Source organism: Acipenser ruthenus, chromosome 4 (assembly GCF_902713425.1).
Source record: "Acipenser ruthenus chromosome 4, fAciRut3.2 maternal haplotype, whole genome shotgun sequence".
In the NCBI taxonomy this organism is placed as follows: Eukaryota; Metazoa; Chordata; class Actinopteri; order Acipenseriformes; family Acipenseridae; genus Acipenser; species Acipenser ruthenus.
This window is the reverse complement of record NC_081192.1, coordinates 50,035,427-50,055,534: the sequence shown is the minus strand read 5'-3', so window position 1 is coordinate 50,055,534 and position 20,108 is coordinate 50,035,427. Positions and strand designations below refer to the sequence as shown.

General features: G+C 38.3%; 1 protein-coding gene across 12 annotated transcripts in view; it reads right to left on the bottom strand.

Annotated features, from left to right (window-relative positions):
- Positions 1–20,108, bottom strand: part of LOC117400371 (A-kinase anchor protein 9-like) — a 166,556-nt gene that overhangs the window by 64,742 nt on the left and 81,706 nt on the right. For 11 of the 12 annotated variants that reach the window (XM_034918696.2, XM_034918699.2, XM_059022498.1 and 8 more), the window contains 4 exons: positions 19,277–19,439; positions 8,111–8,323; positions 2,339–2,377; positions 942–1,174 (listed from right to left, as the gene is read on the bottom strand). In XM_034918696.2, coding sequence (XP_034774587.2) covers positions 942–1,174; positions 2,339–2,377; positions 8,111–8,323; positions 19,277–19,439 — 648 coding nt within the window. The remainder of the gene's footprint in view (positions 1–941; positions 1,175–2,338; positions 2,378–8,110; positions 8,324–19,276; positions 19,440–20,108) is intronic. The other variant, XM_034918707.2, reaches the window with a different exon arrangement.

The following is a 20,108-nucleotide window of genomic DNA, read 5'->3' as shown; positions in this document are numbered from 1 at the left end:
TGGTGTAGTGTAGTTGGTACACGGGATATAATGTGGGTAATAAGCACGAGTGTTTAAAATGTATAATTGTATTTAGGCACGGGGACTGCACTTCACTTCACGTGCATTTAAAGTATTTAATATGTGAGCACGGGGATGCACAGAATTAGTTCACGTGCTGGGATTCAAGTGAATAATTAATTAGTAATTGAATCCCGGCACAACAGTATATGTAGATGCACAAAGCACTCACTCTGGGTTGTGTGTTCGTGAGTGGAGAACGGGTGTGGAGAGGAGAATAAAAAAAGTAAGAAAATAAATAATTGCTACGAGTACTGTCGGTCTTGTTCGTCTATTTATTTTGGCCCAAAGTGTTTTTCTGTTTTGTTCAACTTTTTTATTTACAATAAACCAGCGCAAGCAAGCGCATTTACCATTTCATCCGTCCTTTTTTGTGTTATTCATTTCCTGGTTCTGATGTCACCACTCAGCCAGACTGTCACAGGGTGCCAATAATTTTGACACCTATCTTTTTGAGAAAATGTTTTATCATCATTTTGGAGGTGACTGTGTTTGTGTATATATTATATATATATATATATATATATATATATATATATATATATATATATATATATATATATATATATATATAATGTATTTCTTAGCAGACGTCCTTATCCAGGGCGACTTACAATTGTTACAAGATATCACATTATTTCACACTATACAGATATCAAACTTTTTTTTTTTTTTTTTTTTTTTTTTTTACATACAATTACCCATTTATACAGTTGGGTCATTACTGGAGCAATCTAGGTAAAGTACCTTGCTCAAGGGTACAGCAGCAGTGTCTCCCACCTGGGATTGAACACACACACACACACACAATTACCAGATGGCACAGGAACTTGTACATCTTAATGAAAGAAAAATAATAATAAAAAACCCTGAATACTTACATCTAGAAATTTTCTGTTCTTCTCCAGCTGTTTCTCAAGAGCCTGGATCTGCTGCCTCAAATCCATGATCTCAGCCTTCTTCTCCTGCTCAATCTCTATGACTTTGTTCACCTGCTCCTCCAGCTCAGATTCCAGCGTCTTCACCTGCTTCAGGAGCTCACCGTTCTCTTTTTCTGCCTGCCGCTGCACCTCCACCTTCTCCTTCATGATCTTCTCCGTCTCCTCCAGCAGGTCTGAATTACAATGAACAAAATCAAGCCACCGTTTTTTTGAGATAATCCTAAAAGCAAGCCATTAGGCTTAATCACTTTGCTGATGCGAAGGCATAGGACGTTGAAACATTTTTAGTTTCCTTGCCAGCTGTCAGAGTGCTTTCAGAAAGGATGTTACCTTATCAAATTATAAACAGAATTTATATAAAACAATATAGCCTCTTACTTGAATTATTTATATTTAGATTTACATAGCAAATACGTGGTTTTTGATCCCCGGAAAGGAATCAAAGAATGCTGGGCTTAAACCTTGAGACTTGTTTCTGGAAATAATGAGAGCCATTACAGGACTGAATCTACATGTATTTTAATAATTCACTCAGTGCTTTGAGTAAAATAAGTTTTAAAGGTGTGAAGAGTTTGCTGGTATTGCCTGGCACTCTGATACTTTTTATTGACAAAGAACAAGGCAGATCTTGTGGAAGTGTTTATTTGGGCAGCTGACAGCATCAAGGTAAACTCAAGTTGTTTCCTTCTCTTGTGATAAATGCAATGGTAAATCCACTCCCAATGCTTTTCCCATGATATAGCAGATTTAAGAATGAAACCAATCTTACCCATACCAGTATTAACCTTGTATTATTTGGTGTGAGAGAAAAAATCACAATAAGTGTTAGTTAAACCAAAGGGTGAGAAAGTGTAAGAAAAAAAATGAAAACTTTGGGAAATTACTGTTTCTGTAACCATATGCTTTTCAGGCAGGCAAGTATTCAAACAACAGCAATTACCTTCTTAAAAAGTTCATATAGCCCTAGTAAACAAATGATAACTATAGATCTCTGTTTATAAAAGCATTGGGAGGATTGATAATGCTTTTACATACTAAAAATAAAAGGGACTTCGCACTTTTTTCATCAATATCACGGTGTCAAGAGCCAGTGAAGATGATTGCTGTTTAGGATACTTAAGACAATTATTGATTAGTGTTTTATCATGCTTGCTAAATCTGTATTGATAATATATGGTGTTAGAAAAAGGAAGGAAATCAGAAACCACAGCAGTAGGTTAGTAAAGTAAGCAAGCCTAAGGCAAGCAAGCTTCAAGCTCAATAGCACTTAATAAAACGCCTATTTTCTGTAACTGTGCCATCTGATTGACAATTGGCCATGCTCAATAAAAACACACCTGCTTCAGGTGCTGCATCAACTGCAGCTTCAACTAGGCCTAGAAGAAGAGAAGCACAATGATTCACAGCCATTTTTACAACATGACTTTAGAAAAGAGGCAAGAGGTGAAAATGAAAGAAGTGGTCATACAGTTTATGAGAATATTTTTGTTAGAAAATTCTGTAGAAAATGAAGCTGATGCCAACTCTGAAAATATCAGGGACAATAAAGATAATTTATGCATTTGTAAAACAGTTCCTTAGGATGTCCCAAGACCACACATATTTACAGCATTACTTGCAATAAATTGTAATAGCTCTAGTCTCGATTTCGAACACCACACTTTGCCACTCTTTGATATAAAACAACTTGTGGAGCAAGTTGCTGTTAGATTCAAATACTGTACAATGCATTGTTTTGAATGTTTTTGGACTGATGCAAAATTGTGGTATAGCCTTTACTATCTCAGCCAATCAGGCGTTAGTACATTGAAAAAAATAGGTCATAGTTACCTATATTCACAGTATGTACAAGCATTGACACAAATAAATAAGGAGTAATGTGTGGTACAGTCACCACCGCTTATAACGGGCACGTTTGTGTTAACTTGATTCACCCGCAGTAAGCGATGGATGGTATAAACTCCCACACAGTAACTCGTCATTCAAAATGTCCCCCAATCACCAGAACAGTAAACAAAACAAACAAAGCGTGTATGCGGTTAAAAATCATTCAGACACTCATTACACTAATAAAAAAGATGTATTAAAACCTATAAATGTAATAAAAAGAACAGTAATCTGTCGTTTATCCGATTGCAATGGGACCAAAGTAAGGGCGTATAAGTAAAAAGGCGGAGAAATTAATCATGTTTAAAATGCCATTACACACAGCTGTAACAATTATTGTACTGTATTATTATTATTGTTTTGAGATTCAGCTTTTATTAGGAAGCTCCTCTAAATCCCTTGTTTAGAAAGTTACAGGGTATTAATGCTTGTGACAGGGTAGCCATCTGTCACGTGGGTACGTGCTTTCACTGCTGAGTCACTGGCAGGAGATCGAGATGGAGGTTGAAGTTGATACGCCCCGCAGGCGAACAGGATTTATTTATTATCTGTCAAGCAAGTGCCAAAACACACAGAGAACGCTACTAGATATAAACAAAAATAACACAGTTTACAAACACACATTATTTACAGAGTACTCCCATCCCCTTCCCCAGTCTCCTCCTCAACTACAGAAACCCCAGCTTTTTGAAACAACGTTGCACTGTTGGCTGACTGACAAGAGAGCAAGAGCACAGCATCCAACAGAGACATTTTATTTACATAGAATTTTTGTGAATAGTGTGTATTTATTGTAATTAAAAGTACCTGATGCTCCTGGGAAAGCCTGCCTGAAAGAAGTGGTCATACAGTTTATGAGAATATTTTTGTTAGAAAATTCTGTAGAAAATGAAGCTTATGCCAACTCTGAAAAATATCAGGGACAATAAAGATAATTTATGCATTGTGTGATAAAAAGGTTCCATTTATTCACCTCAGGGCTGCTGCAAAACCAAAGCCAACTGGACTAAAAAGCTGAAATTCGCCGACGTGTGTGTGTGTGTGTGTGTGTGTGTGTGTGTGTGTTTGTGTGTGTGTGTGTGTGAGAGAGAGAGAACCAGAGCCAGGGTTGGATACCGAAAACTGAGTAAGCAAGTTGAAACTGCCGACAGCTGGGCGAGTAGCCGGAGTTCGTTTATTATTGAACAGTTCAGAGATTGCAGATCCCACTAAATTTTTCGTACACTGTGTTGTATGTGCTCCGTGCGCTACCACTGCTGGTAGTGTCACGTGAGCTGTTCAGTGTTAATATGTAAATTAATCCTGTTCGTCTGCAGGGTGTATGTACTTCAACCTCCGTCTCAATCTCCTGCCTGTCACTCAGCAGTGAATGCACGCACCAACATGTCAGACAGCTACCCTGTCGCAAGCATTAATACCCCGTAACTTTCTAAAAAAGGGATTTAGGGGAGCTCCCTAATAAAAGCTGAATCTCAAAACAATAATAATATTGAATAGAATATGACAAAGAATTTGAATAATGTGTTGTCTTTCATTGACTATATCTGGTTGCCCTTTTTTATATTCTACATTTTTTTTTCATTACTGTTTTTTATTATTTAGGTACTGTACGATTTGACTGGGGAGATAACTTAGGTTTATTGGAGTTCACAAAAAAATGGTAACCTTTTCACTTCCTTTTTACCATAATTATTGAGATTATTGCTTCATTTAAATTGTTTTCTTTATGTTAAGTTTTCAGGGCATTTTGTTAATACACGTCCATTTTTGTTTTTCACTTAATACATTTTTTTAATGCAACTGTTCATTTTAACCTTTTTTTTTTTTACACACAACAGTAGTCACACACGTTTGGTCACCAAACCGGAGTGTAATAATCCAGCACCTCTGCACTTAAGCATTTGTATGTCAGCTGACAAGTGTTCAGCTGATATCCCATCACACCTTTCTTCTTAAAGGCGTACAGCCTCTATTATTATTATTATTATTATTATTATTTATTTCTTAGCAGACGCCTGCAACATTAAGACACATTTTGACAGCATGTAAGGTGGCTCTTAGCCAAGGACGGTTTACTTGGCGCCATGACCAGGTGCTGCGATGTTTGGCTTTAGCACTGGAAGACAAGTGTAACATGACCAATAAGTTGCCACCTCTTCCATCAAAACATTACACACAAAAGACAACATTCCTCCACCCAGGAGAACAACCACCAAGAAAAGGTGTTAAAACCAATCCTCGCCCAGGACAACTGGAAGCTGCTAGAGACTGGAAAATGCTGGCAGATGTTGGTCAAGAGCTTAAAGAAACGCTTATGTACAGGTAAGTAAGCTGTGTTGAGTTGAGTGGGGGACGGAGGGGGGTGATGCTGGGATGCCAGAATCACCGTCGAGCCCTCTTGAGGTGTAGTGGGCTAATCGACGAAACACCGAGGATGGAAGGTGCCCAACTGAAGACCCCAGAGATGTACCCTACTTAGCCCAATCTAGACGGTAGTCATGCTGATGCGCTGGGGAGACTGCACTGTGGTTGATCCCCAGAGCCAGCATCGCAGTCGTTGTGTGTGCTAATGCACTAGGGAGGCAAAATAAGCTGCTCCCTGGAGCCAACATTACACTTCAGCCATCAACACCAGGCAGAAGGATATCTACAACATCATATGGAAGGAAACGCAAATGGATGGAGACACAGATGGATGACATTAGTTTACTGTAAACCTACGTCTTAGTTGGTGCTTATCTTGGCGAGAGCAGAGTTCAAATCAGCATGAAGTTTTAACATCTACTCTCGTGTAATGGAAATCATGAGCGCTGGATGCAGAAGCTGCTATCTTGTTTGTTTATGTCCGTGTTATCTATGTGGTGCCGGGGCTATCTGTATTCATGAGATACGCCCCTTTTTTTTCGGCTTCTCTCAGCTCCTATCGGTCTCACTCGGCCATTGAATGATTTTCTTTTTTTGTCTTTTTGATGATGTCGGACAGGGTCCGACATTGGACCGGAAAGGGAAAATTGCAACGTCGGACCAGGTCCGCAAAGGGTTAAAGACGACGAGGTTCAGCGGTACAGTTCGTTTTTTTTAAACGTAGTGTTTCAGTACTGTACAGACGTTCTATGTCGTTATCCGTTTCTCTGAGATACAAATGTACCAGTCACATCTTTTTTTGAATTTTTTTAAACGTATTCTCATTTTGTCGCTCATTAATGAACATTTCTGTACTGTGGGTGTTGTCGAGTGAAACCGCGTCATTTTGTGTTTGAATTGAAAATTATGGTGTCGAGGAATGGGTCAAAGTATATTTCTCTAGAGGAATTATCACTTTTTGACATCACTACTGTGGTATCATGCTTTTTTTTTGCTCAGGATGCAAATATAGTCTTCATCCATGTAGTTTATGTATTTTATTTATATATATATATATATATATATATACACACACACACACTGATGCACAATGAAAACGCTTAAGTGTCTAAGTTTTACATGAATAGCTCATTAGGCACATACATAATGTTATTTACGTTTTAAATAGTGAGCAGATGACAACATGTTGACAGCTGAGAGGAAATCGCCGTCTTCTGTGAGCCAGAGAACATCTGAGGTGGCGACAGAGAGAGTAGGGGAGTGTTTTATTCACTGATGAATAACGTTTTGCCCTTGACATACCACACAGAAGACAACATGTGTGGAGATGTCGTGGTGAGCGTTATGCTGACTATTGCATTGTTCAAGCCAACCAGTGAGGTGGTGGAAGTGTGATGATGTGGGGAGGAATCTCCTTTAACACAAGAATGCCTTCGGTGCAGATTGAGGGCAATCTTACTGCTCAGCGATACATTGAAGTTTTTTCTAGAAGGACAATGCAAGACCACAAAATGCTAGGATTACAATTGCAAGACTACAAAAAAACAATGTCGAGGTCTTGCCGTGGCCAGCTTTTTCTCCTGACCGGAGTCCAATAGAACATCTGTGGGACCAAATCGCCAGTGCCATCCAAAGGAGACAACTGCGACCAGCCAACCTTCGCCAGCCAGCTACAGCTACACAGGAAGAGTGGTGTGGGAGTCTGTCCAGAGGCTGATCAAGTCTATGTGTCAATGCTGCCAGGATTGTATTAATGCTCAGGGAAGTCATACTACCCGATACTAACTTTGTAATGTTTTCATTTTGACGGTATGTCACTTTTCATACTGAAAACTTATGATTCTTTGATCTGTATTTTTATTCACATTTTCTGTGATTTTGTTTGATATCTATGCTTAAAATATTTGATTAAATCCATTAGACCTGAGTGTTGCGTTTCATCAGTGTGTGTGTGTGTCTATATATATATATATATATATATATATATATATATATATATATATATATATATATTATTCTTTATTTTAGCTGAGAAACTATGAGTTTTTAATGAAATCCTCAATTAAAAGAAAATGACCTGTCACACACTGTATTTCCAACTGTGTTTATAGATGTGTGGGATTTATTATAAAGGGTGCAACTCAATAACAAAAGACTCTGAGCTCTTGTAAGCCTTCAGCAAACATCTTGTGCCTATTCTACTAAAAGAGACAAAAACTAAATTACAAATATGCTGTAATGTGTAAAACAATTTCATAGAATACATGCAATGGTAGCCAAATTAAAATTATATGTTAGTATCTCAAATACTTTTCACATGAAGTTAATCAGTTATTCATATTTTTGTTCCCCCCCCCCCCCCCCAAAAAAAACACTTAAGACAAAAGATCACAGTCGTTGGACACATTATAAAGCTGATCAGTAAAAAATTATTGATTCCTACATGCACTTCATTTTATTTGATATAGTGTCATTTTTTTAATGCTGTATTCTTTATTAAACTGGATTATAACGTGTATGTTAGCAGCTGAATACCAAGTAGTAACAGGGTTAAGTACAATAGATCAACCCATTTACCTTAAAAGCCACACCTAGTCCCAATATGGCACATTTCTTAAATTAACATATAAAACCATTCTTCGACTATGTCTACATTGAAAATTTCATAGGCTATAAAGTTACTGCAGCTTTGACAGAAAATGAAAAGGACTGACTTTCTCAAAAAAAAAAAAACAAACAGACTATTACGTAAAGCAATTATTACATCTACTATGTAAAAATGATCTATTTCTTAAAGAAGTTTGGTTCAGTTGTGCTGGTGGCAGTGTGCACAGCGCAGATCTGGATTGTGTACTTACGCAGCTCTTTGGATCCTGCAGTGTCTCTCATGGCATCCTGTTGCCTGGACAGCAGTTCCCTCTCCTGACGCATTATCTGTCGCTCCTGCTCTAGCTCCTGCAAGCGGCTGCTTGTCAGCTGGAGCTCCTGCTCCAAGTGCTGCTGGATCTCTGCCTTCTGCTTGACCTGCCCCTCCAGCGCCACTCTCTCACCCGCGTAGCCATCGAGGATGCCTGCAGCACAAACACTATTTTAGTGAGAAAACTACATCAAAGCTGAGGCAGCTGAGATCTGACAGGAGATGCCTCATGACTTATCTGAACAGTTTTTAATTCTGTACTGCACAACTTGAATTACAATGCAGGGATTAATATTTGAATACTCGCTTTACGTTGCTTGCATACTGCAGTTTGTTTTGTAGTAGTTTGTTTATTCCTAGTCCGCAACATTTTAATCAAGACTTAAATGTAAACACTGAGTTTTGTCTCATCATCATACATTGAACAACAAATTACACACTTACATCAATATCATAAAAGTAAATTAGCTGAAAAATGCAACTTCTTTTTTGTGGGAATTTAGAATTCTTGCTGCAACCAGTATTGTTACAAAGGGGGTTGTGCTCTTTCACTGTGTTTAAAAAAAAAAGGCTTAATCTTGTCAGATTTGTTGTGTGATTTTTGCATTGCTAAATGTGGACTCATGTGTATGATGACATGGGTCGTGTTATAGTCAGGGGTTCGCACAACTGGTATGCAATTAAGTATGCAAATCAATAAAAATAAATACTGACTTCCATATTGTTCTTTAAGACGCAAAGGTGCACCTTCAGTACATTTCTAACAGGAAAGCATTTTTCATAAAGGCAGCGAGGTTGCTCACGCTTGCAAAGGGACCCATACCTGCCTAACCTCTGGATTTGCCCTGGAGACTAAATCACAATTAAATACCAGTCACTTAAGACTGGAGTTAAGACTCCAGTTCATAACATCAATAATTTTCTTTTAATGGATACTTGAAAAAAACAATGATAGCAATGATCTCTATTAAGCCGTTTACTCAGAGAAGAGGGATGCAGTTATGGGGAGTGATATACTGGAAGCTAGCTGACGCTTTGCTTCACAAACTGAGCGCGGATGAGAGGTGGTGTCGATTTTTAAAAGCGGTTACATTTAAATGTGATTAAAAAAAAACAACATTTTCTTAACCATTTTACTTAAAATATATTGTTCCCACTCAGTTATATCCTTATAAATATTGTTGTGACATCAAGCTACGTGTTCAACAACACTATAAAAAGTGGCAAAATGTTTGACTTTTTGCTTTTGAATCCCCAGGGCAGCAATATGGTGGTAGGATATTGAAATAAATACAAAATATGTGATGATTTGTTAAAAATTGCAATAACCAGCAATTCAGACTCCTACTTAAACATTCAGAAACTATTGTTGTGGTCTCTGACACGGCCACCCCTATTGTTAGAACTGTCGGAGGAGGAGGTGGAGCTAGACTTGGATGATGACCACTAATTTTGATGTGTACCAAACCATTTCTGCTGGTACTCATGTGAGAACCTAACGATAAAAATTATGTGAACCCCTGGTTATAGTATCATAAATGTATAATAACCACAGCCCATGTGGTTTTTATTAGGCATTATCTTATGTCACAGCACAACTCTGACTCATCTTTTCCAATTGCTATCGGTTGTATGCCATAGAGATAAGAGCACCTACCTGTCAAGCTAAATTACTTCACTAAACATGAGAGACACCTAAGGAAGTCTTTTAGGTTGAACAGCATCTTACAGGAAAAGTCATAGGCAGACACATACTTCTATATGGATCAATAAGTAGTAGTAGAATATTAATTTGGAAACTATGGAGTCACCCATTACATTGTCTAAACAAGCCTCACTTGGCGATTCCTTTCAAGTGGTCATAACCCCACTGCTTACCTGTTCCTCTAAAATTCAGAAGCACACAAGAGCCCAGATTGTCATTAGAAACTTTCCTTTGCGATGAACAAAATATTTATTTATTATCATCTTAAGAACAGGTAAGAGATTGTCTATCCACCCTCAGAATAAAACAAATGTGAAACACTTTTGTGACCTTGCCTCTAACTCATATATATATTTTTTCTTTATTTTTTCTTTTCTCTCAATCTCTCTCTCCACTATTTCTGTGGGTGTATTTTAGTCTTCACTTTGTCTGACTTCTCCTGCTTCTCAGTCTCTGTATCAGACTTCTCCTTCCTGGGAAAATGAAAACGAGAAAGATCACATGGATCTCCTGTAACAATAATATGCATTTACTAACTATATAATATGCAATAATGTAGATTAACATATTTTTCAGTTATAGATTAGGTAAAAGGTTCAGGGTGATATAAGTTTGTGGTAAGAAACTTTACACACAAGTAATAGGAGGCCTGTTGATATACTTTTATCACTTCAAAAACCTTGGCTAAACCCTACCAAAGTGGCAACTGTAAAATATTAGCACTTTCAAGAATGATGTGCACCCCATAAATCTGATATTTTTAGTTGGAAAGAACACAAATAGCCTAAATCTATTTTAATAAAAGTTAGGATTACAATGCATTCTGAGGGAATATGGAAGTGTATTGTGCACTTTTGTCATGTTCTGAAAAAACAAAATTGTAATGGTGCCAAATAGGAATAGCCAAGTAAGATAGGTCTATATGCAGAGATTGTAGCTTCAGGCAAGTATCTCTAGAATAAACAGTTTCTTCAACAACTCTGGAATGTAACCCTCGACTAGAGTTTATGCAATGAACCTGAATGCACCACATGTAATAAACAGCATCCCTATTAAAGATTAACACAAACTTAATGAAGCTCAACAACATTCTTGGACAGAGATACTATAGCTAATCAAATCAATGGAATGCAAGCCTAGACATGCAATGACGAATCTTCTAAACATCATTTGATGTTTAATATATAAACACTAATACTTACAAACAACCTGTGATCATTTGATATTCTGATATTGTATAACAGGTACTAATGACGTTGCATATCACTGCAAACATGTTTGTTTGCGTACTACACATTACTATAAACTTTTTTGTATGATTTATAAAATACAAACCCTTCAGATGAAACGTCTTCTATTCATGGGTGTTGCGAGGCAGTATCACATTTAGAAACACACAACACAATTATTTTATTACCTAATCCTTTGTCTTCACTAACAAACCAAAGTAATTTAGCCCGATTTTGTTTTAAATAAATACATACAATAACGTATGAAAAAAATCCATAAAAAACTGTATGAAAAGATACCTTGTACAGTAGTCATTTCAGTACATTACCTAAAAGCAAACATAGTGGTTAAGTGTGGGTGTGTTGTGTTGGTTATGGATAAAGGCCCCTGAATAGTTATATTGTGGGAAGACTTTGCTCCGAATCATGACGCCCGAGTGCTTACAAAATTTTTTTTCTTTAAGAAACACCCTTACATCTAACAAAAGATCAAACAATTACCCACGTCTGAATTCTAAAGAATAAGAATTGATGAGGGGACCGATTCATTTTATGGATATAATAATGTATGATTTCAATACGTTTCAATTAACCTATGGATTAGTGTTTCATTATTCCCTGCTTCCAGCTCAAATGCATGATAATGCAATTTCTGAAAACCGTATTCTTATCCCACCCCATGGAAAAAAATGGCTTTAAAATGTACCACTGTCTATGGATGAACCACCTTGGCATGCACAGTAACCTGTAAAGTGTATTTGGTATTCACTACATCAGATCATATCATATTTAAAGATATTTACTTATGTACACTTAGATATTTAAAACCATATGGGGCTTGTGAGCCTTTAAAATGGTTTCTCTGTTTAAGGTAGCTTCTACCCTTTTACCTCTACTTTAGAATATTAAACAAGCATTACACTGGAAAGTAATTGTACTGTAATTATAACTCCAGTAAAATTCTTCACACAAGTTCCAACAAGTAATATTTACAATAATTTGACAGGTTGCAATACACATTTCTTAAGTTTGTTGTACCGTATATCACCACATTGAGACATCACTAATGATACACTTTTTCTTTTGAAATACCACATGCAAACACAGATAAGAGATCATGGTTGATTATGTGCTCTGGGCTTCTGAGTTAGGAGTATAAAGGTTAAAATTCCTTATGTGTGCAGAGTAAAGGAATTTATGTCATACAAATACCACAACGGCAATTAAACACGGACACAAATAGACTTGGATGACATATATACTTTCAGAATTAAACTTTTCTACTGTACAAGTATAATTATTTTCCTGGAAAATCACATGGCCCAGATGGCTAGTCTAGAAAACAGACTAAAAAACATTCCTCAAATGCCTGAGCGCACGATCTTCAACTTGAGTTTTAACTTTAAATGCAATATTTAATTTGTTTTGCTTTTTTTTATTATTTATTTCTTAGCAGACGCCCTTATCCAGGGCGACTTACAATTGTTACAAGATATCACATTATTTTTTAATACAATTATCCATTTATACAGTTGGTTTTTACTGGAGCAATCTAGGTAAAGTACCTTGCTCAAGGGTACAGCAACAGTGTCCCCCACCTGGGATTGAACCCACGACCCCCCGGTCAAGAGTCCTGAGCCCTAACCACTACTCCACACTGCTGCCCTTTTATGCACTCTGCTTAGTGCTTGCCCAGCTAAATATGGTGAAAATGGCCCACTGATTTTTGTCTGTAAAAGCAGCTTTGGTTTCTTTGGGTTTTTAGTTTCTAGGAGACATGACTGCACTTTTCACACGACTACCTAATATTTCCAGTAATACAGTAATAATTAAGGCAGCTTAACCAGTATTTCTACACCACACCTGTGCAGTAAGCACGTTAGAAATAACTATTGAAGGTGTAGGCACCATAAGTCTTTCACGGGGCGGGAGCAAGACTACCTGTAGAGATGTCGCCTGACTTCTCGGAGAGCCACCCACTGTTAGAACCAAGCCCTCGGCAGGACGAGGTCCGCGTCATGGTGAGGTCACCGCAGCAGATTATGAGAGGGCTGTGTCGTAATGCGGCTAACTCCAATACTGGGTGCCTGGCACCCCCAGAGACATAGAGTCAGTAAAGATTGAAAACATATAAGGAGAGGGCCCGCCGTTTGCGAAGGCCCAACATAGAGAAGGGGGGGTCCCTCCACTTGGGGGACCCGACACACAGGAGAGGTCTCCACCGTTTGGGAGACCCGACATACAAAATAGGGGTCCTCCTCATTTGGGGGGCCCTGCACATAAATAGAGGCTTGAGAACCTGAAAAGAAGAAAGAAAGTGGAACTCTGGCTCATTGAGAGCTGCCGTCGATGAGGTGAATTATAGACTTTAAAAGCTGGGGCGGAGAGGCACCCCCAGAGAACCTAAAACGAGAAGATTGCCCTGTGTTACAAAGGAAGAGCTCCTTCTGCGAGGTTATCTAGAATAAGCTTAGATGTTTGGATTGCGAGGGGAGCAATAGCGAAAAAGATGCTAAAAGGTTGGGTTTGGCCGGGGTCCCCTCTGACTCACGGAGAACCTCCCTCGGCAGGTAAAGGAAGCGAAGCGTAGCTTGCACAAAGGTTGTGGAAGTGCGACTCACTAACCCCCCCAAAGGATGGACCCCAGGCTCCCCGCTAAAGATTCCTACGAGTGCAGACAAACACAAAAATGCCAATGCATATACAAAAAAAGAAAAAGAAAGAAAGAAACATTTAACATAACAAAAAAGGTTAGTAACTGGCTCCCCACTAACTATGTGAAGACCCTCCGCACAGTGGAAAGAAAAAAAACCCTTTATTTTTAGGGGGAAACCTTTGGTGGCCCCGGCAGAAGGGTCGACCCCACTCTGGACATACTAGCAATAGACTTTTGTGCAGAAGATATCTCAGATGGGGGAAGAACATATGTATGATTCAACTGCTGATGAGGTCCAGCGCCCCATATTTTTAATTCGAAGCTGGTTAATTTTTGCTCTTGCTGCTGATGTGGCTGCCCCGATTCTCAATGAATGAGGAGTATAGAATTGCTGGGGACATCCTGCTCTGGAAACCAACATGGACAGATGAGATGTGAACCAATGTCTGGATAGAACAGTCCGGCTTGAATCGATGAACAGGAGGTCAGAATTTGAAATAGGTTTACGTTCTGCGATATATATGCACGAAGCATATGGGCATACGAGTCCATTTTGATAGCTGAATAAATTGTCCTTGCTGAAGCTGATCCGTTTTGGAAATGCACAGGAAGAGGATAAAGTGGGAATCTAAGATGAGTGTGAGATCACTGCAGCGAATACCCAGCATAGGAAAGCTGGCAATAGAACGAAATGCATATTCTGAGCATCTTAAAAAACAAAAATGTAGTTAAACATACAGTTTTCATTGAGCGAAATTAGTATTGTATTCCTGACAGATTAGATTTGACTGTAGCTGGTGCAAGAGTTCTTTGCGTGCATTATAAAATTCATACAATCCAGTCCTGGTTGAATGGAGGAAGGAGCAAGTGCTGCAGCCATGTATGCTTGCGCTGCATTGAGTAGTCCACTGATATTTGGGTTCAGTTGAAAATTAGCTGGTTGAATTGGGGTGTCACTGCTGGAGTTGGCAGAGCTGTAGGAACCAGACAGTGATATCTGGAAATCTGTAAACGAGAAAGAACATCAGGTGCTTTATTATAAATGCCCGGTAGATGGCGGGCTTGGATTAGAAAAAATTTTGATGCTGAAATCCATATTAACCACTGCAGTAATTGCATAATAAGAGGTGAACTGGAACAGCCTTTATTGACAATATGAACTGTAGATTTGTTATCGCAAAAGAATAGTACTGATTTATTTGACCAAAGGTGACCCGATAGACGTGCTTCCGCAACTATTGGGTACATTTCAAGAAGAGCTTTGGATTTTAATGCGGTGATAGGTTTTTGGTTTCTAGGTGCCATGTACTAGAAAACCATTGATTGTTTAAAAGACCTCCGAATCCTGTAAATTAAGCATCCGTAAATAAAGCCAGGTCATGAGGTGCTGAAATGAAATTATCATAGAACAGACTGCTGTTTGAGAGCAGACCACATTTTAATGTCTTTCCTAGCTTCTGATGAAATATTGATGTAGGAGTCCAAGTTTTTTGCTGTTGATGAAAGAGCAAGTAATTGAAAATATACTTTTAAGATTGGTGACTGCTTCTGCTGGTGGATCTGAGGAAGGAGAGATCACGAGAAAATCATCAAGGTGGAGCAAAAATGGAACATGATATGAATTGAAGTATCCATCATAAAGCTGCTGAAAGAGTAGCAAATATTTTGGGCTGCTGCGGCAGCCAACAGTTAATTGTGTAGAAAAATATTTTTTTCTTCCCAGCAAATCCCGAACAGGTGACAGAGAAATGGATGGATTGGCATTACTTTAAATGCATCCGATATATCTGCTTTTGCTAACCAGGAAGCACAACCTGCTAATTTAATGGAATGAATTGCGTTGGTAATGACAATAAACTTGATCGTGAGGAATAAGCGAGTTGATGCTACTGTTGCTCGATCCCCATGGTGCTGACAAGTCTATGATGAGACGCTTTTTCCCCCCGACATTTTTCAAGTGGTGATACCGATAGGGTTAATCCTGTAGACTGGAAACGGGGGAGCTGGAAACGTAAATCCTTTTTTATTTATTTAAGAGACTGTCTTGGGTTCTTGAATAGCAGAATGGAGGGATCCGACTGAAAAACTGTTTTCTGGTCCATCAATTAAGTAGTTGACAAATATCTTATACAATGCAATATTTTTATTTATGAACATCATAGATAACATTTTCAGAGCAGAAACACCGTATTGACAGTTCAAAGTCTCTGTCTGTCTGTTCAGAGTTCCATTACAGCTTTCTATGTACAATCTACGCAGAAAATGCGCTTTTCAACTGTACCAGTGCATTTGCCACAGACTGCCTTTTCACAATGGGTGCAGACATCGAAAGTTCAGTTTTTATTGCATTTAGCAACCTGGCATTGTCTTTTATTCCGTGTGTCAGTGGGCGCAGCACTGGCTGAAGGTTGATGGGCATTTACCAGCCGGCTTTCGTGTCTCTTATCAAAATGTTTCTGCCATAGCTCCAGAGCTAGCTGCAAAATGAAGTCCCTCCAAGTGATTGTGTTGCCGGTGCACTCCTTGTACAAAACTAAAAGCGTTGATGGCTGCCAGGTCCAAAACATTATAAAAAACAGCCACAGACCACCTGCGAGTACCACCTTTGACAGAATACAGCCGTGCCATTTGATCCAGTATATCCACACCGTACTTCTTTGCGCTGTAAAATGCAACAGTCTCTGGCTTTCGTTCAGCATCAGTCCCGATGGTCACTGATCTGTGCAGAGAGCTTAGAATATGCACATTTTTTAAAATGTTTTTGCACTGTCACACTCAGGGTGGCACAGTCGTTCTGCATGAGAAATGTAGTGTAAATAATAATAATAATAATAATAACATATGATGTGTAGAATGACTTTCATCATTGTTTCAAGCACTCAACAGGATTATAATATGTTCTTTCACAATGACTGATTTTATTACAGGAGCCCAGACGGCTATACTGTATTGATTTCAATATGCCGCATAAACTGCGGGTCTGGCGGTTGAAGAAGCAAGTGCTTATAACATACACAGAGATATTTAAATTTGAATTGCAAAAGCCGTTCAAAAAGCGGCTATGGCGGTGCTAGTGTTAAAATGGAAATATTATGGGAGTGGAGACTTTAAGTGTTGGAGAAAGTCACTTTTGAGTTACTGGGCAGATGGCTTTAGAAAGTGTGTCTCCGCAGAAACTGCACATAAGGAAGTTTTTGCATTGCCCGAATGAGCATATACCGAAGTTGAAATTGTTGCAGATTTGCCTTCCTCCTGTATATTTGATTCTTCGCCCGAATTTGTCTTCCCTTGGGGATTGCTCAGGTGGGGCTGAAGAATGGATGGAGTTAGGGATCGAGATTCTGTTTGAATAGTGGGGAGGAGTGATGCAGATTGCTGATCTGGAGGAGGCTGATGCTATGGCAGTTTCGGGCAGAGAGAGGTTGAGAAGCTAGTGGAACTGCAGACCCCCCGCATGCGTTAGCTCTGAGACCACTGAAAATCCTGTTGAACAGATCTAAATCAGGTTGTAACCAGTCGATGATGCGGTTATCTGATGCAAAAATAGCTGCTGCTTTTGCTGAAAAAGATTTATGGTAGTCAAAAAACGTTTTGGTTTTGAACCAAGCTGACCTCCAGCTAATTTCTTTCAGCGTAAAGATTAAAAGAAAAATCAAGTATGGAGTACTTACTGCACATCTCTTCCGTGAATTCAGAGGTTTTCGAAGATAACTTCTTGTCTGTATCAGAACATTCTCTGTTGCAGATCGGAGACTCGACGAATGGTTTAAATAGGAAGTAGATTTGCTTGATGACAGGAGATCAAAGTGTAAGGAGAAGCCTAGCTCCCACCCCCTGAACTACAATTAATAGGTTAACATAACAAAAATAAATACTGTAAAACAGAATTTTTTTGCGGCAGATAAATTTCGCTAATGGCCCTCAAGGTACATTGTTGCGGCAACAAATGTTTGCGCTTTTGGCCTGCTAGATTAAATCACGAAAGTGTTTTTATAAAAAACAAAAACAAAAACACCACTTTGTCAGCACATCAAAAACAAGTAAGTGTTTATTTTTTTCAGATCTGTCATTAGCTTGCACACGATCTTGGTACACAGCAACAATCTTATCCCTAAGGAAAACGGAACATACTTTACTAGTATACAGTAGTACACAACAATAATACAAACTTTAATGCACACTGAAAGATGAACACGAGGTCTTTAAATAGATAGGACCCAGTTCGACTGAAAACTTCTGAATGGCACTGGCTTTTACATAGAGTAGCATACCTGGTTATTTTGGCTTGTGTTGAAGGGTCATACACATTATAAGGTCCTCTTTTACATGGTCGTTTGGTGGTCTCAATAACTTTTTTCTTTGGCAGATGCTACTGCACTACTTCAGATGCCTTTTCTTCTGCATTTGGGTCAGGAGCTCCTGGGTTGTTTTAAACTTTACCCAGCGGAGAAGCATGATTAACAGTAATTTAACTCAGCCAAGTAGTACAGTACTGTATTCAAAAACAATTAATGGTTCTGTTCTACCCAGTAATCTTTGGGACCAGCACCATGGTGACAGAGTGTGCATGTGACCAGAAATAATGTACTGTAGAACAGCTGTTGCAATTACCCATTTTTCTTGTATTATTATTATTATTATTATTATTATTATTATTATTATTATTAATAATTTCTTAGCAGACGCCCTTATCCAGGGCGACTTACAATTGTTACAAGATATCACATTATTTTTACATACAATGTATGTTTGCTTGGTGCTTCTTTTAACACTAGAAGCAACAAGCCAGTCAATTTGAATGTTTTGGATTTTAAAATTTAAATTAGGGACTCTGCGTTGTGGAATGTAATGCGCATGTCCGTTCGTGACTTTTCCTAAATATAAACTGCTATGCAAAAGTCTTAGACATGTTGCATTTTTCTATTCTGATGCATTATGAGCAACAACAATTTACTCAAAGCCTCCATTAGTGTTTTCTACTACTATAACAACCCAAAAAGCTGTCTAACAAGGATGAGCAATCTTTGAAGATAATATCCTTAAGGAACACAAAGACGACAAGTGTTGAATTGACAACAGAACTGGCAGAAGGCACAGGTGTCGTCGTCCATCCATCAACGTCCAAAGCACCTTTGACCATTGTTCCATAGTCCAATTTCTGTGTTCTTATGTATATTTTAGCCTTTTAGTCTTGTTCCCCTTCTTAACAGACTTCTTAAGTCCTGATTTCAAAAGTGACCTTCATACCGCTGATTTGATGGACAACAAAATTCAATGTAGCCAGCTATACTGTCAGGAGAGAATGTCACATGACTGGAGCACTGTCTTAGGATGATCAATTACTCATATCAAGAAATTACACCAAAAGGCCTAAGGATTTTATTTTCCATGTTCTAAAATGAACTTGGTTTAAAATGTTTCTTATTTATTTACAGGATTTGCATTTGCTTTATAATACTTAGATTTGAAAAATCAAATGTGTGTATAGTTTTAACTGTGTATATATGTCAGACAAACCTTCAGCTTTGTGGAGTTCCAATGCCAACTGCTCCCTGGCCTTGGTCTCTTCACTGAGCCTCTCTTGCAGCTCCTCCTGACGTTTCACAAGTTCACTGATCTCAGCATTGCGCTTGAATGACTCGCGCGTGAGCTCTATCTGGGTGATTTTGGCATGTTCAAGCTGAAAAACAAAACGCAAACAATATTTTTTCAATTTACTTGCAATTACCTTGTGTAAAATAGGACTCAAATTAACTTTCCCAAATAAAACACATTTTTTATATATATAAACAAACAAACAAATAACTATGTTTTAAGTGACAATAAGAACGGGTGGGTTGCTGAGGACTCAAAAGTTCTCTGAAAAAGCCTAATATGCCTTAGATCAGTGGTGCTCAATCCTGGTCCTGGGGACCCCCTGTGTCTGCTGTTTCTTTTTTTCCAAATCAATTTTTTTATTGAACACTCAAACTAACAATTGACCTAATCAAAGTTGAATGATTTGAAATGTATGAAATTCTTATGTATGAAATTGAACAGAACTTGAAATCTCCAACTTCTTATAAGTATGGACTAAATCGAAATCGTGAAATTGAGGGGTCACCGCGAAATTCACCTCTTAGGGGCCAATGCATACAAACAAGTACAGAGAGGAAAAAAAAAGAAAACTTGTTTAAATGAACTACTGCACAACGCAAGTGACGCAAACTACGTATCTTCCTTCTGCAGATAGCCCTTTTTGATTCCTTCGCCGTCCCGTGTGCATTGCACTTAAGAAAAAAAAAAAAAAAAAAAAATGTCCACAAGTAACATTTACAAAATAAATTCTTCAAAGCAGTTAACGTTCTTA